The sequence below is a fragment of the Mytilus trossulus genome, unplaced genomic scaffold (genome assembly GCF_036588685.1).
Source record: "Mytilus trossulus isolate FHL-02 unplaced genomic scaffold, PNRI_Mtr1.1.1.hap1 h1tg000128l__unscaffolded, whole genome shotgun sequence".
Classification (NCBI taxonomy): domain Eukaryota; kingdom Metazoa; phylum Mollusca; class Bivalvia; order Mytilida; family Mytilidae; genus Mytilus; species Mytilus trossulus.
Genome location: NW_026963301.1, coordinates 730996 through 755380, shown reverse-complemented (window position 1 = coordinate 755380; position 24385 = coordinate 730996). Strand labels below are relative to the sequence as shown.

General features: G+C 30.3%; 1 protein-coding gene across 1 annotated transcript in view; it reads left to right on the top strand.

Moving 5' to 3' along the window:
• The first annotated feature begins 758 nt into the window (after positions 1–758).
• The window catches only part of LOC134700276 (collagen alpha-1(I) chain-like), a 159033-nt gene continuing 135406 nt past the window's right edge, over positions 759–24385 (top strand). Inside the window, exons 1-21 of the mRNA XM_063561634.1 lie at positions 759–810; positions 2064–2081; positions 2527–2553; positions 3138–3164; positions 8218–8244; positions 8947–8973; positions 9486–9512; positions 10373–10408; positions 10859–10885; positions 11078–11113; positions 11879–11896; positions 12313–12348; positions 14158–14175; positions 14534–14569; positions 15631–15648; positions 16007–16042; positions 17106–17123; positions 18583–18600; positions 20068–20085; positions 21554–21571; positions 23032–23049. Of these exons, the coding sequence (XP_063417704.1) occupies positions 759–810; positions 2064–2081; positions 2527–2553; positions 3138–3164; positions 8218–8244; positions 8947–8973; positions 9486–9512; positions 10373–10408; positions 10859–10885; positions 11078–11113; positions 11879–11896; positions 12313–12348; positions 14158–14175; positions 14534–14569; positions 15631–15648; positions 16007–16042; positions 17106–17123; positions 18583–18600; positions 20068–20085; positions 21554–21571; positions 23032–23049 (556 nt within the window). The remainder of the gene's footprint in view (positions 811–2063; positions 2082–2526; positions 2554–3137; positions 3165–8217; positions 8245–8946; positions 8974–9485; positions 9513–10372; positions 10409–10858; positions 10886–11077; positions 11114–11878; positions 11897–12312; positions 12349–14157; positions 14176–14533; positions 14570–15630; positions 15649–16006; positions 16043–17105; positions 17124–18582; positions 18601–20067; positions 20086–21553; positions 21572–23031; positions 23050–24385) is intronic.

Below are 24385 nucleotides of genomic sequence, written 5' to 3'. Positions count from 1 at the left end.
AAGGTGGATGCTTATAATGAGCTCATATTAGAACTCAAGTGTCCTCTTGAATTTCCACTGTACATGTAAAAAGACACATCATATCCGGGACTGAATTGAGGAAAAGAGCCAGGAAACTGACATTCAACAAAGCATTCCAAAGAAAAGATGGCATAGGGGGAGAGCAATGAAACATGATACATGCAAAATTAATTGTTGCTTTGATTGTTTTATTTATGAGCTTTAAAGGGTCATAAAATAACCAAGGGGCGTAAAAATGACAGAGATTTTTGCCACAAACTTCACATGTTGGTTTGACATTGAATGTTTTATTATATATTAAAAAATGGTTATGATAAATAAAAGAAATTCCAGTTATGATTAAAAATAAGGTAATCGAGAGATTGTTTTGTGTTGATTATAATGCATTGCCTAACATAGTAACATATAACTGCATTAATTACAACATATTTTAAGCAATAGCAAAATACAAAAAAAATGAACAGTATTGAAGATTCTAATCTTGTTTGATATATAGATAAATTATGCGCTATTATACAATTGATACTGTAAAATATCAGCCTCGAACCACAGTATGAATCTTCCTGATGTCGAGTGCGTATTTTTTTTATAAACACTGAAAGACAGTCACAATCAAAATCAAGAAGTAAGCAAAGAATCTCAAAACGAAAGGGCATTTACAACAACACATTGAAAATTACATATATAAAAACAACACGAACTCCATTAAAAACCGGGAGTGAATTCAGGTGCTCCTAATGCGTATTATGTTTATAAACACAGAAAGACAGTCACAACCAAAATCAAGAAGTAAGCAAAGAATCACAAAACAAAAGGGCATTTACAACAACACTTTGAAAATACATAAAAGACAACACGAACTCCATTAAAAACCGGGAGTGAATTCAGGTTCTCCTAATGGGTAAAATCCGATAAACTGCTTATCTTGCTTCATTTCTGTTGTTTTCTCCTTCGCTTCAATAGTATTTCGATAGACGAGAGTAATCTTGATGATTTTCCTTGGTCATGTTCACGTCGATAAAAAAAATCTGCGCAGCAGGGTGATATAGTCTAAGAGAAAAACGTAACCAGCTAAAAAAGGATAATAATAATATTGTCACAGAATTATCAAACCTATATTTGGATACCAATTGTACTGAGATGCACATTGTAAAAACTTCTCTAATGATAAACACTAAATCAGAGATATCTACAAAAGATACAAAATATGCCACAAATTATTATATAGCATACTATACTTACCGAGTTTAAAAGTTTTCAGTTCCAAATATTTTTTGAAACAATACACATTCAAGTTAAAAAGATTAACAACACCAAATCTACTGGAACAGTACTGAAAATAACAATACCGAAATAGTACTGTCAACATCAGTACTGACAAAATCAGTACTGAAACAGTACTGTCAAAATCAGTACTGAAACAGTACTGTCAAAATCAGTACTAAAACAGTACTGTCTAAACCAGTACTGAAACAGTACTGTCAAAATCAGTTCTGAAACAGTACTGTCAAAATCAGTACTAAAACAGTACTGTCAAAATCAGTACTGAAACAGTACTGACAAAATTAGTACTGATTTCATTGAAAGTATAACATTATAAGTTTTCAGTCTTTCCTAACAGTACTGATATGCACGAGGGTAGAAATGTACCAAAAAAGTATAGGTAAATTATTGGTAGTGTACAATGGACACATACATCATTTGAAAAAGAAATGTTAGTTGAAGTTCCAAATGGCATGATCAAATGTTTCATATACTAGTACTTAAATACATTTAAACAATTATTAACTAAACATATGTTTCGAATTTCTCCAACATTACCATAGCTGGTCTGTTGAATTAAAAAAAAAAGCTTTAACTTCGTATTGATGTATGTTCGTGGGTACATATTGCAATTTTTTAAAGGATTAATTGGGATATATTTTCTTAGATGATTAATTTATGCCAAAGTCTGTCAACAAGAATACAGAACATGCATACATTTGAATCAAACATTTGAATAAGTCACTGTATTGTAATATTCGGTATTTTCTATCTTTCAGGACCGTCAGATCCTGCTGGTATGTAGAACTATTCCTGTCTGTCAATATCACTATGTTTACACAGTATTTCACATGCTCGCTATGCACATATCAAATCATTCGTTGATTGATCAAGTTACTTTAATTACTTTTTAACAATGGAATCGTTATTAAAAAATGTTGATTTAATTTCTTCCCTTACTTTCAGGACAACAAGGTCCTCAAAAAGATGATTGTATGCTTTTAAATTCGTGAATATCAATTGCATTATGGTTCTTCTTATCTAAGATACTTGCTAAGTAACATGTTAATCCGATGATTTTCAATTTCCGATGTGTAGAGAAAATATGTTCTTATTTAATATAAAGATGAAAAAGGAAAGCACAAAATGACGGCACATTTGGATTTAAGAAGATTGGTTTAAAGCGACATGTCTTTATTGATAGCAATAACGCTATTGTGTTCCATCTTCTATTTCTTCCAGGACAACACGAACCTACACAACTGGATGGTATGTACCCATGTTCGTGTATATCAGATAAGACATTGTATATGCTTACGTTTATAATGGAACATAAACCATTGGAAAAAGAAATGTTAGTTGAAGTTCCAAATAACATGATCAAATGAAATACATTTGAACAATGATTGGCGAAACATATGTTTCGAGTTCCTTAAACATTATCATAGCTGGTCTGTTCTTTTTACAAACAAAGCAACTTTTTATTCGTATTGATGAATGATCATGGGTAAAATTTGCAATGATTACAAAAAATTATTCGGTTTTTTTTCTTAAATAATTATTTCATGCCAAAGTCTGCCAACAAGAATACAGAACTTGCGTACTTTGTTGACCATTAAAATTAGTCAGTGTATTATGATATTTGGGTTTCTCTGACTTTCAGGACCATCAGAACCTGCTGGTATGTACAACTATTCCTGTTCGTCAATTTCCCTATTTTGACACAGTTCATTATATGCTTGAGATGTACATATCAAATCGTTTGTTGATTGAACAATTTACCTGAATTACTTTTTAATATTCGAATAGTTATTAAACAAAAATATTGATTCAATTTCCTCCCATATTTTCAGGACAACAAGGACCTAAAGAAGATGATGGTATGAATTGACATAATTGAATATCAATTACATTCTGGTTATATATATCTTACATACTTGCGAGGTCAAATGTTTATCATATGAAAAAGAAATTTCAATCACAATTACAATTAAACGTTCCAATCTCAATTTAACATTTCAACTATGATGTAAATTTCTTTTGTTTACATCCTTGCAAAGGCGGTAACAATTTAGTTTATATATTTTCAATTTTTCAAGCGTCGAATAAAATATAGGTACAAATAAGGAAAGCTTCAATTGTAGAAACATTGAGATTTAAATAGATTTGTTTAAATCTCAAATGACGTGTATTTGTTGATAGCAATATGCTGTTGCATTCCATCTTCAATTTCTTACAGGACAACATTTCGTGATATCTGATACGTTCTTGTTAAAATTCATCGTTTATGTTTATAAGGGACACACGTAGTCATTTGAAAAAGAAATGTTAGTTAAAGTTACAATCAACATTATTTAAAACATGAATTCAATCAATATTATCACTACTTGTCTGCAGAATTTAAAAAAAAAACGTATACTTTGTATTCATTTATGTTTGTGTGTACAAATTTGCATTTATTACGGAATGATTAGAGTATTTTTTCTTAGATAATTAATATATGCCATTGTCTGTCTACTAGAAAAAAGAAATGTGTACCTCGTTGAACATTAACATTTAAATCGATCACTGTATTATGATATTCGGTTTTCTCTAACTTTCAGGACCAGCACACACTGCTGGTATGTATAACTGTTCTTACATATATATGTATGGTCTTATTAAACACAGAGCGAAAACATAAAAGCTCCAAATGTCGAAAATTTAGAGCGAAAACATTAAAGCTTCAAATGTTGAAAATTTAGATTTAATTAGATTTTTTCAAGTCGAAAAATTAAATGTCTTTGATGAAATAAAATTGTTGTGTTTCATCTTCTCGTTCTGCCGGGACAATAAGAACAGAACCAACTAGGTAGTATGTATTTATATTCGTTAATAAACTCAACATAGATATTAGGATTAAATTTTGTAACTTACGCATGATGCACGTTTCGTCTACAAACAACTCATTTGGAATGAATACATAAAACATTGGAAAAGAAATGATTGTTAAAGTTCTATTCAATATTATCAAATTTTTCACATATTTTTACACATTTCATCAAATATAAGCAAAACATATGTTTCGAATTCCGTCAATATTATCATTTCTTGTCTGCAGGATAAAAAAAAAGTATACTTCGTGTTCATTCATGTTTGAGGGTAACAATTTACATTAATAAAGAAATTAGATGAATTATTTGGGTAATTTGTCTGGGATAATTAATTTATGTCAACGTCTGCCTACAAGAAAACAGAAATTGTACACTTTGTTGAACATTTAAACTAGTCACTGTATTATGTTTTACGGTCTTCTCTCACTTTCAGGACCATCGGAAGCTCCTGGTATGTAAAACTATTCCTGTCTGTCAATTTCACTTTGTTTGCACAATGAATCCTGAGCTTGAAATGCAGATTTTAAATCATCGTTGATTGAACAAATTACTTGCATTACTTTTAACATTTGAATCATTATTTTTAAAAATATGATGTTGACCTTTTATCTTCCCTTATTTTCAGGACAACATGATCAAATGTTTCACATACTTAAATGCATCTGAACAATTAAGAGCAAACATAGTTTTCGAATTCTTTTAACATTAGCATACCTAGTCTGTTGTATGAACAAAAACTTTTAACTTCGTATTGATGTAAGATTGTGGTTAAAAATTGTATCAATTAAGGAATTGTTTGAATATATTTTGCTTGTAATTAATTTATGTCAACGTCTGCCTACAAGAATACAGAAAGTTGTCATTTCGTTGAACATTTAGAATCGCCTCTATATAATTATACTTGATCTTCTCTTAAATTCAGAATCACCAGAAGCTGCTAGTATGTATAACTTGCTTGTATGTTAATCGCACCTTGTTTGACCAGAATAATAATAAGCGCTTGTAATATATATAAATAAGATGTGGTAGGAGTGCCAATGTGTCAACTCTCCATTCAAGTCAAAATTTAAACAAGTAAAAAATTAAATAAAAATAAAATAAAAATACTGAACTCAGAGGAAAATACAATCGGAAAATCTATAATCACATGGCAAAATCAGATGATAAAACACTTAATAAACGAATGGACAAGAACTGTCATATTCCTGACTTGGTACAGGCATTTTCAAATGTAGAAAATGGTGGATTAATCCTGGTTGTATAGCGCTAACCCTCTCACTTTGATGAACGTCTGGTCAAATTCCGTTATATTTACAATAATGCGTGAACTAAACACACATAATAAATAAAATAGTCAAAATATGGCTACAGCATTCATTATCGTGTAAACCATTATATATGTAGGTCAAAGTACGGCATTCCACAGTAGGCAATGGCTTACAGCGCACAGCAAGCTATAATGGACCCACAAAATATTACAGTACTGTTAAACCATTCAAAAGGGAAAACCAACAATCTCATATATTTTAAAAACTAGAAACGAGAAACACTCATGAACCACATTAACAAACGACAACTACTGAACTTGGGACAGGTGCAAACAATTGCAGCGGCTTTAAACGTTTTAATTGTACCAAACCTTCGACTATATCTGAAACAATATCAGACATCACAAGACACACTATAAAGTATTAATTGAAATGGCTTAAGGTGGTATGGGTATCTTTCGCCATCTTGGATTGTAAAAAACAGAGAATCTAAGGTCCATATTTTCTCAAGTTATCAAGTTAGCAAAATTTGATGCAGGAATGCAGATATTAAATGTGAATGTTCATTTAAAAGAAACAAGTTATAAGAATATAACTTAGAAATATTAATATTTTTACAGGTGTAGATTTTAATATTTTCAAATTGGCAATTTAAGGGGAGGTAACTCTAAAAAAGTGCATTTTCTGAAGGACTCTACATTCAATTTTCCTATTTTGTCTTTTAGCCGGAAAAAACGAAGGGTGACCCTAACTTTTCTTTTGATATTCTCAAAGCATTGTCCGAAAGCAATCTTTTCCTAATTTATTTTACAATTCTATCATTTCGTTTCGTTTCTATTCACAAAATGTTGTTTTTTCCTGTATAATCTATACAAAATATGTCTTTTTATCACAACTTGTAGCTTGAGAAAATGCGCGGTGACCTATCATTTTTATAATATTTTTGAACATGTATCAATAGATACTACATTTTGACAAAGTATGCTATCATTTTTTTAGACTCCCATACCACCTTAACTCAATAAAAAGACGTAGTAACACAAGTGAACGTACACTGAACGAATACATTTGATTTATGATAACATTTGAATACAAAATCAATAGAATAAGGGATGCATATTTAAAGTAAAAGTAGTATACCACTGTGAAATGCTATACTATTTCGAATAAACAACAATCCTGAAGAAAAATCAAACGTTTTTGCTATGCACATTTTAAATCATTGTTGATTGTTCAAAATACTTTAAGTAACTTTTAACACTCGAATAATTTCAAAGTAATATAATGATGCAATACTATCTTCTCTAACTTTAAGCACCACAAAGACTTGATGAAAACGTTGGTATGTATCATCATTCGTGTATATAAATTGCATTCTGATTATAATGTATCTTGCCGAATTTCCAACAAGAAACTTATACTTCTTATTCATGTTTGTTTGTTGGTAAAATGTGGATTGATTAAGAAATTATTTGGGATTTCGAGGATAATTGATTTATGCCGAAATCTGTCTACATGCAAACAGAAAATGTGTATTATTTTCATCAATTAAATCGTCGCTTGCGTATACCCAAGCAATCGACAGAAATAACAGACTCACGAATTGTAATGAATCCATAGACTAAAAATCCTGAAATGTTGAAAGAAAAAAGAATATGATACCTGTCGTACCACTATAACAACAATACATAATAGATTCTTCAAACATATTGTGTAGCAGTGTATTACTTATGTCATTAAATCGTAAACTTTCATGATTTGCTAATAATGCAAAAATTCGTATCTTAAGTGCTTTGAAATGCAAATTTAAAATAACCTGTGTATGAACAAGTTTTATAAGATAATATTTTAACAATCGAATTCTACAAACATTTAAAACACTGCTCAAAACCACACTTTTTTATCTTTTAAATAATATTTTAGTATATCGGTTTAACACCCAAACCCTGTATACAAGTTTCAGAAGGTACACATTATACTTCTACTCATACTTTAAATATTTTAAACTAAATTGTTTCAAGTTATATTTGTGGTATTTTATCTTCTTGAACTTTCAGGACCATCAGAACCTATAATACAGAACAGTACGTATCAATAATCATGTATAAAAATAGTATTCTGATTACATTGTTTTTATTTTTTTGCTTCGTTACATTTTAATCTTGTAAAATCAAAATTTGAAATTATATTGAATCATACGTTCCACTTAACTCTAAACTTTTGAGCTATCATTACTATTTTTTCTCAAATGCTTGCAAATAAAGTATCATTAAATAGATATAGGAAGATTTGGTGTGAGTGCCAATGAGACAACTCTCCATCCAAATATGTATGTTCTATTTCCGAATCTTTGAAGATACATGCTTTCTCATATTTAAAGACTGTAAATGTCTATAATTTTTTTAATGATAGATGTGCTAGAGTCTGATAATGGCTTTTTATCTGCTCTTTCATCCAGGACAGCAGCAAAGCTTTTAGTGGATAATTCCTTCAAAATCAGTTTGCAAACATTTATAATGTGGATTTATTTAATGTTAGTGTGTACAAACTTTAATGGATTGAAGAATTCTTGTATTTTGTGAATACATTTGTAAACATTTTATAGTTTCCTTGAAGTTACTTAGTCTGAACACATGCATTAAATACTGTATACTTCGTTGAATATTAACATTCCTGCTTCATGTATACCTTCAAGATCCCCCATTAATTTCAACCGACAATAATAAATCCATACAAATAAATACTATATTCTTAAAACATATTGTTTTAACTTCTAACTTTCTAACTTCCAGTACCACAAGAACCTCAAGGAAAGAATGGTTTGTATCAATACTCGTGTATATCAATTGCAGTTGTCTTACAATGTATCTCATTTCCTTGCTAAGTACGGTGAAAACATACGATCGAGTTTAACATGAGATGTCATACTAGTACTAGAATCTCTGAAAAAGAGACAATATCAGTTTTGATATTTTAATTTCCGTCTCCTTAGCAGCAGTGTTAGCTTTACGTGCTCATAACATTTACATATCAAACAGAATTCAAGAGCATGGAGCTGCTAATCAGACTTTATAAGACGTCACCAGTGTTAGTGCAAAATGTTTAACCAAGAGTTTTATATCAAAGAACATTTCTTCCTTATCTTGAAATAGTTCATCAAAAGATACAAAAAGCTTTTAACTTTGCCATGGATAAAGGATTTTACGCTTTGAAATTTGCAACTTGATCATATGGTTTTATGTCTTGTTGTTTGAAGTTAAAATCCCACTTTTAATTTTCTGTTCGTATGTAAAAGTAAAAATATTTATTCACACAGTTTATTTGTATATTTTTATTTGAAAGCAACTTTATATACAGGATTTAAGGAATCTTTTGAAGATATTTTACTCAAATGAAGGGGGGAAAGGTAGAAAATTAATATGATACCTTGCGAATCGCTATAACAAAATTTAATCATAGTTTCTTATATCAGATTGTTTTAAGTTTAATACATTTGATGTTCAATCTTCTCAACCTTCCAGAACCAACAGAACCTCAGGGAAAAAATGGTATGTATCAATATTCCTGTATATCAATGGCAGTTTCATTAGAATTTATGTTATTTCCCTGCTAAGTCAGTTGTTAACATAAACGTAAGAAGAATAGAGAAAACGTCAAACCACTTTGACTTATAGACTTATAGCTATTTAAAAAAAAAAAAAAATCAACATTGTTTAACAATAACATACCTTCCAGAACAAGATATTGACGAAACAACGAGTTTTTCCCCCTCATATTTAGACTTTTACTTCAAGTTGGACATAATCGATCATCTCAATCACAAATCTGTGTCAAAATAATTGAATTGCATGCGACTGTCACACAAATGAGGGGTTTATCTAGGTAAAAAAAACATGTTGACAGGAGCTTGACAGCTATTTTCGTTTCGATTGATGAATTAGGAAGTTTTATTGTGCCATTTTGTAAAAACTTCGCTTTAATGTTTTCTTGGAGTTCTGTATATTTGTAAATCAATATTTTGGATTACATGTTTATATGATATATCTACATTTTCTTCCAGAACAACTAGGACCTACAGGAGCGGATGGTAAGTATTCGTTTGTAACAATTGCATTCTTGTTCCAATACATCTTGAAATTGAGAATGGAAATGGGGAATGTGTAAAAGAGACAACAACCCGACCATAGAAAAAAAAACAGCAGAAGGTAACCAACAGGTCTTCAAGTAGCGAGAAATTCCCACACCCGGAGGCGTCCTTCAGGTTCACCCCAAACAAATATATACTAGTTCAGTGATAATGAACGCCATACTCATTTCTAAATTTTACACAGAGGCTCCTGACTTGTGACAGGCGCAAAAAATGCTAACAATAGTATATGAATAAATTGATTAGAAAATCTAGTAAAAGTTCCTACTAAACAAAATTTCAAGATAGCTTTGAATTTAAAAGCCACTGTAGATGTTTCAGATATATTAACAAAATGACGAAAATTGAGAATTGAAATGGAGAATGTGTAAAAGAGACAATAATTCGACCATAGAAAAAAAACATCAGAAGGTAAGCAACAGGTCTTCAAGTAGCGAGAAATTCCCACACCCGGAGGCGTCCTTCAGCTTGACCCCAAACAAATATATACTAGTTCAGTGATAATGAACGCCATACTCATTTCTAAATTTTACACAGAGGCTCCTGACTTGTGACAGGCACAAAAAAATGCTAACAATAGTATATGAATAAATTGATTAGAAAATCTAGTAAAAGTTCCTAATAAACAAAATTTCAAGATAGCTTTGAATTTAAAAGCCACTGTGGATGTTTCAGATATATTAACAAAATGACGAACATTGTACAGATCAAACCACTTTAGCTAACATCAATGCTTGGTTCTTAAAATCAAATGTGTTAAAGTGTTTTCATAATGACAATCTATCTTCTCTTACTTTCAGGACCACCAGGACCTGAAGGACCACAAGGAGCGGATGGTATGTATTAAAATTCGTGTATTTTAGTTTCATTCTACTACTTATGCCTCTTGCCTGCAAAGCACAAATAATAAATCAGTCCAATAAAACTGTCACTTGAGAATATTGAGAATATTTATTGTAAAATGATTTTTATACAATTTAATCAACAACATGTCAGCTTGTCTGTTTGTTGTATTTAGAAACAACTCATACTACGGATCCGCCTATTTTCATTGGGTACTTATTTTCGTAGATTGAAGGAAAAAATAATTCCGTGGAATTTATTTTATGGTTTAGCCAAAGTTAATATGCAAGCTTAAACAAAATAAACAATACATGTCATGTTTCACGTATTTCCACACGATTAACCATGGTCAAACAAATTTAAATTATATACGTGCTATGTTCTTAGAAACATTTTTTTTTAAAGTATTATTATGATGAAATTTTACCATCTCTGACTTTCAGGAGCACCAGGACCTCAAGGGGCGAATGGTATGTATCAACATTCGTGTGGATAAATTGCGGTCTAGTGGCAATTCATCTTATTATTCAAGCCACATATAAATGCTTCCAAAGATGTTGAAGGTAAACGAAGATCATGGTTCACATGAACCACCGCGAATCATACAATTGTTATAATATCAAATATCACATTTGGTTTTTTCAATCATCTCTGCTTTTCAGGATCACAAGGACCTCAAGGACTTCGAGGAACGGATGGTATGTATTGCATTTGTTTGCCTTCAAAACACACACAAATCATTTTTAACGGATTGTGTATGCCCACCTTCGATAGTAGAGGGACATTATGTTTTCTGATCTGCGCGTCCGTCTGTTCGTTCGTTTGTCCGTCTGTCCCGATTCTGGTTAAAGATTTTGGTCGAGGTAGATTTTTTCTGAAGTTGTAGTTCAATCAACTTGAAACGCAGTACAAATGTTCTCTATGATATGATCTTTCCATTTATAATACCAAGAGTTTTGACCCAAATTGCACGGTCCACTGAACATAGAACATGAAAGTGCGAGTAGGGCATCCGTGTACTGTGGACACATTTTAGTAAATATTCCAATAAAACATTACATTCACTTAAAAATATTAGAACAATTTATACAATTCTTTTTTATATTTTTGTTTTTCAATTCCTCCATTAACTTTTGAAGGATACATACTTTCTTTAATTGATATCACATTGTGTTTCGTGGATTTTTGATTTAAAGGTTTTACCAACATTGATACACAACCCTTACAAATGTGTGTATATTTCTTTGAACGGTAAAATTCGTTGTTCACGTTTGCCTACGAAATCAACAATACCGATCCTCTACTTGAATACAAATGAATCAATAGAAGCAAGTTATCTAAAAAGAAGAATATGATACATGTTTGTACATGTAAAACCACTATAACTAGTAAAAGTCGAAGATTAATTCAAAGATTGTTTTATAGTAGTACACTTATACTATTATATCTTATCTTACTTTCAGGAGCAGACGGAGCCGCTGGTATGTATCATCTTCCCTCCATGCCAATTTCTTCCAGTTTCCACTGTATCGGTTATGCTTGCAAATAAACATTGAATTTTTCTGTGGTTAAAGAAACTACTTAAAATTATATTTCTACATCTTTAATATTATAACAAACCGTTTCAAACATGGTGTAAAAATCATCTCTTTAATTCCTTAGATAACATTTTAGGATAATTGTTCAATTTTAAATTCACATACAAACATTTGTTAATTGAAGTCATAATATATTTTTGTGGATATTTAAAATAGTGATTTAAATATAAAGTAAACGACGAACATGCTACACATTAGACCCTTTAACATGTTCAACTCATACCAATGTCAGGTTCTTGAAAATAAAATTTCTTTTGAAAGTATAATAATAATGGACTTATATCATCTCTGACTTGCAGGAACACCAGGACCTCAAGGACCCAAAGGAGACGCTGGTATGTTTCAACGTATAAAAAATGTATTTTAGTTACAATTTATCGTATTTGCCCACTGCGGATTCGTCGTTTTTTCAAGGGTACACTCTTTCGATAATTGAAGTGTTATTGTATTTACAGACAATAACTGTTTAGTGTCTTTAAATATCAGCTGTATTTTGTACGAGGAAACAAGGTGTATGCGAACTTTTAGCGAGCTATTACACATATTTCGAGCCGAGTACAAATACAGCTGATATTTAAAGACACCAAACAGTTATTGTCTTTATCCTGCAATTATTTCTGTATATTATTTGTTTTGAAAGACACAAAACGCATGTTTTGCATTTATTTTCAATTTGAAATCCCTTGAGGCCCGTGTAGTAATACGATACAGTAATCACACATTCAGCTGAGGACGGTTCGCAAAATAAGAATATCGAATGGTCAACAATAATACATCGCTCAAGGTGAATAATAATCTATTTTAACGTAACAACTAATTTCAACAGTAAAAACAAATAACAAAACATTGTCCAATTTGAAACAGGAGTGTGCGAGTTGTCCTACGCTTCATACTCGACATTCTCCTAAACATGCATGCTAAAATTGACATGGTTAATTTTTGTTACACAATCATACGCATTCAAGGTTTGAAATGGTAGTTGTCATCGTAGAGAAGACTGCTGTTAATGTGTGTATGTTATCAGAAAATTTGTGTGATTATTATTGTCAAAAAGAAATCTTTCAAACAAACAGAACGTATAAAAGTAATCGTTAATTCGCAACTTATACGTTATTAAAATGCGAGTTGCAATACACATTCTGAGGTCACGCAGTTTCAGACAATACTCAGTCCGGCAGTGGGCGGAGCTATAAAGCGATATCTGTATAGTATAAAGATACAGCATAGCGATATATGTAGGGCTGTATCTGTATAGTAGAGCACCCAATTGCAGGATAAAAGTGAATATCTAATGTTTTGTGTTTGCCAACGTTCATATACAAAATAAAAAAAAGTTAATTTCTTTGAGCAATAAAATCTGTAATTTTGAGATTAAAGAAAAATATGATACACATATAACTTTTAGGTGGTTGAACAAATCACTTTCAATTTTATTTTAACATTGTTATTATTACATTTTCCCACAAAATCAGCCATACATCCTTACAAATACAAATGAATCAAAAGAAGATAGTTATCTGAAATGTTGAGATTAAAGAAAAATATAATACCTGTCAAAGCACACTAATAACTAAAAGTCATATATTTTTAAAACAGATAACGTTGATGTATTGTACTTATACTAGCATATCTTATCTTACTTTCAGGCGCAGACGGACAAAACGGAGCCAATGGTATGCATTCTTAAAAATACACATATAACTTTCATGTGGTTAAACAAACCACTTGCAATTATATTTTAACATTGTTTTTATTACAAACATTTTTAAACGTTGCTTACAAATCATCTTTTTGATTTCTTTGATAACGTTTTAGACTTATTGTTCAATTTTCAAGCCACATACAAACTTTTGTAAATTGAAGTCTTATTTTATTTTTGTGGATTTTTAATTTCTTGAGTTTGCCAACTTTTGTATACCAGGTTGAAAAATGTGAATTTCTTTGACCAATAAAATCCGTTGGTCCACACCTTCCCACGCAATCAGCAATACCATTCCTACGAATACAAAGGAATAAAAAGAAGATAGTTATCTGAAATTTTGAGAGAAAAGAACAATATGATACCAGTCAAACCATAATAACAAATAAAAAGATTTTTTTTTATATTATTGAACTTATGCTATCCTATTTTCTTTAACTTTTAGGATCAAACGGAGCCGATGGTATGTATCAACTGTCTTGTTTATGCCAACTGCACCCTGTTTGCACAGTATCCGTTATGCTTGCAAATGCACATTTAAGTTTAATGAGATTAAACAAAATACTTGCAATTATATGTTAACATTCTAATCATTACAAACATTTTGAACCATTGCTGACAAATCATCCGTTTAATTCCATATTTGGATAGCTATTTACGTATTTGCATATCGCATATAAATGTTTTTAAAGAAATATAAAGTAAACGACGAACTTGGTACACATTAAACCACTTTAACTCATACCAATGTCAGGTTCTTGAAAATAAAATTTCTTTTAAAAGTATAATAATGATGACCTTTGATTATCTTTGACTTTCAGGAACACCAGGACCTCAAGGACCCAAAGGAGAAACTGGTATGTATCAACGTGTAAATAAAATGCATTCTGGTTACAATTTATCGTATTTGCTCACAAGACACAAATAATAAATATCAAAAGAAATACGTTTCATCAAAATTTTAATCAAACTATTCATTGATTTAAAAAAAAAACAGAATTAAACAATTAAAAGTGATAGTTTGAACAAATCCCCTAATAGCACTGTAGTTTGTCTGTTGAATTTGCAAACAACGCACACTACGTATTCGTCTGATTTTAAAGGTACACTCTTTAGATAATATAAGTCTTATTGTATGTTAGTGGATATTTAATTTCGTGGTTTTACCAACGTTCTTATGCAACCTTTAACAATGAGTATTCCTTTGAACTATAAAATGCGTTGATCACGTTTTCCCTCAAAATCAGCCATACATCCTTACAAATACAAATGAATCAACAGAAGATAGTTATCTGAAATGTTGAGATTAAAGAAAAATAAAATCCTGTCAAAGCACACTAACAACTAAAAGTCATATATTTTTAAAACAGATAACGTTGATGTATTGTACTTATACTAGCATATCTTATCTTACTTTCAGGCGCAGACGGACAAAACGGAGCCAATGGTATGCATTCTTAAAAATACACATATACCTTTCATGTGGTTAAACAAATCACTTCAGTTATATTTTAACATTGTTTTTATTACAAACATATTTTAACGGTGCTTACAAATCATCTTTTTGATTTCTTCGATAACGTTTAAGACTTATTGTTCAATTTTCAAGCTACATACAAACTTTTGTAAATTGAAGTCTTATTTTATTTTTGTGGATTTTTAATTTCTTGAGTTTGCCAACTTTTGTATACCAGGTTGAAAAATGTGAATTTCTTTGACCAATAAAATCCGTTGGTCCACACCTTCCCACGCAATCAGCAATACCATTCCTACGAATACAAAGAAATAAAAAGAAGATAGTTATCTGAAATTTTGAGAGAAAAGAACAATATGATACCAGTCAAACCATAATAACAAATAAAAAGATTTTTTTTTTATATTATTGAACTTATGCTATCCTATTTTCTTTAACTTTTAGGATCAAACGGAGCCGATGGTATGTATCAACTGTCGTGTTTATGCCAACTGCACCCTGTTTGCACAGTATCCGTTATGTTTGCAAATACACAATTAAGTTTAATAAGATTATACAAAATACTTGTAATTATATGTAAACATATTAATCATTACAAACCTTTTGAACCATGGCTGACAAATCATGCGTTTAATTTAATATTTGGATAGCTGTTTACATATTTGCATATAACATATAAATGTTTGTAAAGAAATATAAAGTAAACGACGAACTTGGTACACATTAAACCACTTTAACTCATACTAATGTCAGGTTCTTGAAAATAAAATTTCTTTTAAAAGTCTAATAATGATGACCTTTGATTATCTTTGACTTTCAGGAACACCAGGACCTCAAGGACCCAAAGGAGAAACTGGTATGTATCAACGTGTAAATAAAATGCATTCTGGTTACAATTTATCGTATTTGCTCACAAGACACAAATAATAAATATCAAAAGAAATACGTTTCATCAAAATTTTAATCAAACTATTCATTTACTTTTAAAAAAAAAAGAATTTAACCATTAAAAGTGATAGTTTGAACAAATCCCCTAATAGCACTGTAGTTTGTCTGTTGAATTTGCAAACAACGCACACTGCGTATTCGTCTGATTTTAAAGGGTACACTCTTTTGATAATAGAAGTCTTATTGTATGTTAGTGGATATTTAATTTCGTGGTTTTACCAACGTTCTTATGTAACCTTTAACAATGAGTATTTCTTTGAACTATACAATTGGTTGTTCACGTTTTCCCACAAAATCAGCCATACATCCTTACAAATACAAATGAATCAAAAGAAGATAGTTATCTGAAATGTTGAGATTAAAGAAAAATATAATACCTGTCAAAGCACACTAACAACTAAAAGTCATATATTATTAAAACAGATAACGTTGATGTATTGTACTTATACTAGCATATCTTATCTTACTTTCAGGCGCAGACGGACAAAACGGAGCCAATGGTATGCATTCTTAAAAATACACATATAACTTTCATGTGGTTAAACAAATCACTTGCAATTATATTTTAACATTGTTTTTATTACAAACATTTTTTAACGTTGCTTACAAATCATCTTTTTGATTTCTTCGATAACGTTTTGGACTTATTGTTCAGTTTTCAAGCCACATACAAACTTTTGTTAATTGAAGTCTTATTTTATTTTTGTGGATTTTTAATTTCTTGAGTTTGCCAACTTTTGATTACCAGGTTGAAAAATGTGAATTTCTTTGACCAATAAAATCCGTTGTACACACCTTCCCACACAATCTGCAATACCATTCCTACGAATACAAAGGAATAAAAAGAAGAAAGTTATCTGACATTTTGAGAGAAAAGAACAATATGATACCAGTCAAACCATATTAACAAATAAAAAGATATTTTTTTTATATTATTGAACTTATGCTATCCTATTTTCTCTAACTTTTAGGATCAAACGGAGCCGATGGTATGTATCAATTTTCGTGTTTATGCCAACTGCACCCTGTTTGCACAGTATCCGTTATGCTTGCAAATACACATTTAAGTTTAATGAGATTAAACAAAATACTTGCAATTATATGTAAACATTCTAATCATTACAAACCCTTTGAACCATTGCTGACAATTTATCCGTTTAATGCCAAATTTGAATAGCTGTTTACGTATTTGCATATCGCATATAAATGTTTTTAAAGAAATATAAAGTAAACGACGAACTTGGTACACATTAAACCACTTTAACTCATACCAATGTCAGGTTTTTGAAAATAAGATTTCTTTAAAAAGTACAATAATGATGACCTTTAAATATCTCTGACTTTCAGGAACACCAGGACCTCAAGGACCCAAAGGAGAAACTGGTATGTATCAACGTGTAAAAAAAATGCATTCTGGTTACAATTTATCGTATTTGCTCACAAGACACAAATAATAAATATCAAAAGAAATACGTTTCATCAAAATTTTAATCAAACTATTCATTTACTTTAAAAAAAAAAAAAAGAATTTAACCATTAAAAGTGATAGTTTGAACAAATCCCCTAATAGCACTGTAGTTTGTCTGTTGAATTTGCAAACAACGCACACTGCGTATTCGTCTGATTTTAAAGGGTACACTCTTTTGATAATAGAAGTCTTATTGTATGTTAGTGGATATTTAATTTCGTGGTTTTACCAACGTTCTTATGCAACCTTTAACCATGAGTATTCCTTTGAACTATAAAATTGGTTGTTCACGTTTTCCCACAAAATCAGCCATACATCCTTACAAATACAAATGAATCAAAAGAAGCTAGTTATCTGAAATGTTGAGATTAAAGAAAAATATAAAACCTGTCAAAGCACACTAACAACTAAAAGTCATATATTTTAAAAACAGATAACGTTGATGTATTGTACTTATACTAGCATATCTTATCTTACTTCCAGGCGCAGACGGACAAAACGGAGCCAATGGTATGCATTCTTAAAAATACACATATAACTTTCATGTGGTTAAACAAATCACTTGCAATTATATTTTAACATTGTTTTTATTACAAACATTTTTTAACGTTGCTTACAAATCATCTTTTTGATTTCTTCGATAACGTTTTGGACTTATTGTTCAGTTTTCAAGCCACATACAAACTTTTGTAAATTGAAGTCTTATTTTATTTTTGTGGATTTTTAATTTCTTGAGTTTGCCAACTTTTGATTACCAGGTTGAAAAATGTGAATTTCTTTGACCAATAAAATCCGTTGTCCACACCTTCCCACGCAATCTGCAATACCATTCCTACGAATACAAAGGAATAAAAAGAAGAAAGTCATCTGAAATTTTGAGAGAAAAGAACAATATGATACCAGTCAAACCATATTAACAAATAAAAAGATATTTTTTTATATTATTGAACTTATGCTATCCTATTTTCTCTAACTTTTAGGATCAAACGGAGCCGATGGTATGTATCAATTTTCGTGTTTATGCCAACTGCACCCTGTTTGCACAGTATCCGTTATGCTTGCAAATACACATTTAAGTTTAATGAGATTAAACAAAATACTTGCAATTATATGTAAACATTCTAATCATTACAAACCCTTTGAACCATTGCTGACAATTTATCCGTTTAATGCCAAATTTGAATAGCTGTTTACGTATTTGCATATCGCATATAAATGTTTTTAAAGAAATATAAAGTAAACGACGAACTTGGTACACATTAAACCACTTTAACTCATATCAATGTCAGGTTTTTGAAAATAAGATTTCTTTGAAAAGTACAATAATGATGACCTTTAAATATCTCTGACTTTCAGGAACACCAGGACCTCAAGGACCCAAAGGAGAAACTGGTATGTATCAACGTGTAAAAAAAATGCATTCTGGTTACAATTTATCGTATTTGCTCACAAGACACAAATAATAAATATCAAAAGAAATACGTTTCATCAAAATTTTAATCAAACTATTCATTTACTTTAAAAAAAAAAAAAAAAAAAAAAGAATTTAACCATTAAAAGTGATAGTTTGAACAAATCCCCTAATAGCACTGTAGTTTGTCTGTTGAATTTGCAAACAACGCACACTGCGTATTCGTCTGATTTTAAAGGGTACACTCTTTTGATAATAGAAGTCTTATTGTATGTTAGTGGATATTTAATTTCGTGGTTTTACCAACGTTCTTATGCAACCTTTAACAATGAGTATTCCTTTGAACTATAAAATTGGTTGTTCACGTTTTCCCACAAAATCAGCCATACATCCTTACAAATACAAATGAATCAAAAGAAGCTAGTTATCTGAAATGTTGAGATTAAAGACAAATATAATACCTGTCAAAGCACACTAACAACTAAAAGTCATATATTTTTAAAACAGATAACGTTGATGTATTGTACTTATACTAGCATATCTTATCTTACTTCCAGGCGCAGACGGACAAAACGGAGCCAATGGTATGCATTCTTAAAAATACACATATAACTTTCATGTGGTTAAACAAATCACTTGCAATTATATTTTAACATTGTTTTTATTACAAACATTTTTTAACGTTGCTTACAAATCATCTTTTTGATTTCTTCGATAACGTTTTGGAGTTATTGTTCAGTTTTCAAGCCACATACAAACTTTTGTAAATTGAAGTCTTATTTTATTTTTGTGGATTTTTAATTTCTTGAGTTTGCCAACTTTTGATTACCAGGTTGAAAAATGTGAATTTCTTTGACCAATAAAATCCGTTGTCCACACCTTCCCACGCAATCTGCAATACCATTCCTACGAATACAAAGGAATAAAAAGAAGAAAGTCATCTGAAATTTTGAGAGAAAAGAACAATATGATACCAGTCAAACCATATTAACAAATAAAAAGATATTTTTTTATATTATTGAACTTATGCTATCCTATTTTCTCTAACTTTTAGGATCAAACGGAGCCGATGGTATGTATCAATTTTCGTGTTTATGCCAACTGCACCCTGTTTGCACAGTATCCGTTATGCTTGCAAATACACCTTTAAGTTTAATGAGATTAAACAAAATACTTGCAATTATATGTAAACATTCTAATCATTACAAACCCTTTGAACCATTGCTGACAATTTATCCGTTTAATGCCAAATTTGAATAGCTGTTTACGTATTTGCATATCGCATATAAATGTTTTTAAAGAAATATAAAGTAAACGACGAACTTGGTACACATTAAACCACTTTAACTCATATCAATGTCAGGTTTTTGAAAATAAGATTTCTTTGAAAAGTACAATAATGATGACCTTTAAATATCTCTGACTTTCAGGAACACCAGGACCTCAAGGACCCAAAGGAGAAACTGGTATGTATCAACGTGTAAAAAAAATGCATTCTGGTTACAATTTATCGTATTTGCTCACAAGACACAAATAATAAATATCAAAAGAAATACGTTTCATCAAAATTTTAATCAAACTATTCATTTACTTTAAAAAAAAAAAAAAAAAAAAAAAGAATTTAACCATTAAAAGTGATAGTTTGAACAAATCCCCTAATAGCACTGTAGTTTGTCTGTTGAATTTGCAAACAACGCACACTGCGTATTCGTCTGATTTTAAAGGGTACACTCTTTTGATAATAGAAGTCTTATTGTATGTTAGTGGATATTTAATTTCGTGGTTTTACCAACGTTCTTATGCAACCTTTAACAATGAGTATTCCTTTGAACTATAAAATTGGTTGTTCACGTTTTCCCACAAAATCAGCCATACATCCTTACAAATACAAATGAATCAAAAGAAGCTAGTTATCTGAAATGTTGAGATTAAAGACAAATATAATACCTGTCAAAGCACACTAACAACTAAAAGTCATATATTTTTAAAACAGATAACGTTGATGTATTGTACTTATACTAGCATATCTTATCTTACTTCCAGGCGCAGACGGACAAAACGGAGCCAATGGTATGCATTCTTAAAAATACACATATAACTTTCATGTGGTTAAACAAATCACTTGCAATTATATTTTAACATTGTTTTTATTACAAACATTTTTTAACGTTGCTTACAAATCATCTTTTTGATTTCTTCGATAACGTTTTGGACTTATTGTTCAGTTTTCAAGCCACATACAAACTTTTGTAAATTGAAGTCTTATTTTATTTTTGTGGATTTTTAATTTCTTGAGTTTGCCAACTTTTGATTACCAGGTTGAAAAATGTGAATTTCTTTGACCAATAAAATCCGTTGTACACACCTTCCCACACAATCTGCAATACCATTCCTACGAATACAAAGGAATAAAAAGAAGAAAGTTATCTGACATTTTGAGAGAAAAGAACAATATGATACCAGTCAAACCATATTAACAAATAAAAAGATATTTTTTTATATTATTGAACTTATGCTATCCTATTTTCTCTAACTTTTAGGATCAAACGGAGCCGATGGTATGTATCAATTTTCGTGTTTATGCCAACTGCACCCTGTTTGCACAGTATCCGTTATGCTTGCAAATACACATTTAAGTTTAATGAGATTAAACAAAATACTTGCAATTATATGTAAACATTCTAATCATTACAAACCCTTTGAACCATTGCTGACAATTTATCCGTTTAATGCCAAATTTGAATAGCTGTTTACGTATTTGCATATCGCATATAAATGTTTTTAAAGAAATATAAAGTAAACGACGAACTTGGTACACATTAAACCACTTTAACTCATACCAATGTCAGGTTTTTGAAAATAAGATTTCTTTAAAAAGTACAATAATGATGACCTTTAAATATCTCTGACTTTCAGGAACACCAGGACCTCAAGGACCCAAAGGAGAAACTGGTATGTATCAACGTGTAAAAAAAATGCATTCTGGTTACAATTTATCGTATTTGCTCACAAGACACAAATAATAAATATCAAAAGAAATACGTTTCATCAAAATTTTAATCAAACTATTCATTTACTTTAAAAAAAAAAAAAAGAATTTAACCATTAAAAGTGATAGTTTGAACAAATCCCCTAATAGCACTGTAGTTTGTCTGTTGAATTTGCAAACAACGCACACTGCGTATTCGTCTGATTTTAAAGAGTACACTCTTTTGATAATAGAAGTCTTATTGTATGTTAGTGGATATTTAATTTCGTGGTTTTACCAACGTTCTTATGCAACCTTTAACCATGAGTATTCCTTTGAACTATAAAATTGGTTGTTCACGTTTTCCCACAAAATCAGCCATACATCCTTACAAATACAAATGAATCAAAAGAAGCTAGTTATCTGAAATGTTGAGATTAAAGAAAAATATAAAACCTGTCAAAGCACACTAACAACTAAAAGTCATATATTTTAAAAACAGATAACGTTGATGTATTGTACTTATACTAGCATATCTTATCTTACTTCCAGGCGCAGACGGACAAAACGGAGCCAATGGTATGCATTCTTAAAAATACACATATAACTTTCATGTGGTTAAACAAATCACTTGCAATTATATTTTAACATTGTTTTTATTACAAACATTTTTTAACGTTGCTTACAAATCATCTTTTTGATTTCTTCGATAACGTTTTGGACTTATTGTTCAGTTTTCAAGCCACATACAAACTTTTGTAAATTGAAGTCTTATTTTATTTTTGTGGATTTTTAATTTCTTGAGTTTGCCAACTTTTGATTACCAGGTTGAAAAATGTGAATTTCTTTGACCAATAAAATCCGTTGTCCACACCTTCCCACACAATCTGCAATACCATTCCTACGAATACAAAGGAATAAAAAGAAGAAAGTTATCTGACATTTTGAGAGAAAAGAACAATATGATACCAGTCAAACCATATTAACAAATAAAAAGATATTTTTTTTATATTATTGAACTTATGCTATCCTATTTTCTCTAACTTTTAGGATCAAACGGAGCCGATGGTATGTATCAATTTTCGTGTTTATGCCAACTGCACCCTGTTTGCACAGTATCCGTTATGCTTGCAAATACACATTTAAGTTTAATGAGATTAAACAAAATACTTGCAATTATATGTAAACATTCTAATCATTACAAACCCTTTGAACCATTGCTGACAATTTATCCGTTTAATGCCAAATTTGAATAGCTGTTTACGTATTTGCATATCGCATATAAATGTTTTTAAAGAAATATAAAGTAAACGACGAACTTGGTACACATTAAACCACTTTAACTCATACCAATGTCAGGTTTTTGAAAATAAGATTTCTTTAAAAAGTACAATAATGATGACCTTTAAATATCTCTGACTTTCAGGAACACCAGGACCTCAAGGACCCAAAGGAGAAACTGGTATGTATCAACGTGTAAAAAAAATGCATTCTGGTTACAATTTATCGTATTTGCTCACAAGACACAAATAATAAATATCAAAAGAAATACGTTTCATCAAAATTTTAATCAAACTATTCATTTACTTTAAAAAAAAAAAAAAAGAATTTAACCATTAAAAGTGATAGTTTGAACAAATCCCCTAATAGCACTGTAGTTTGTCTGTTGAATTTGCAAACAACGCACACTGCGTATTCGTCTGATTTTAAAGGGTACACTCTTTTGATAATAGAAGTCTTATTGTATGTTAGTGGATATTTAATTTCGTGGTTTTACCAACGTTCTTATGCAACCTTTAACCATGAGTATTCCTTTGAACTATAAAATTGGTTGTTCACGTTTTCCCACAAAATCAGCCATACATCCTTACAAATACAAATGAATCAAAAGAAGCTAGTTATCTGAAATGTTGAGATTAAAGAAAAATATAAAACCTGTCAAAGCACACTAACAACTAAAAGTCATATATTTTAAAAACAGATAACGTTGATGTATTGTACTTATACTAGCATATCTTATCTTACTTCCAGGCGCAGACGGACAAAACGGAGCCAATGGTATGCATTCTTAAAAATACACATATAACTTTCATGTGGTTAAACAAATCACTTGCAATTATATTTTAACATTGTTTTTATTACAAACATTTTTTAACGTTGCTTACAAATCATCTTTTTGATTTCTTCGATAACGTTTTGGACTTATTGTTCAGTTTTCAAGCCACATACAAACTTTTGTAAATTGAAGTCTTATTTTATTTTTGTGGATTTTTAATTTCTTGAGTTTGCCAACTTTTGATTACCAGGTTGAAAAATGTGAATTTCTTTGACCAATAAAATCCGTTGTCCACACCTTCCCACGCAATCTGCAATACCATTCCTACGAATACAAAGGAATAAAAAG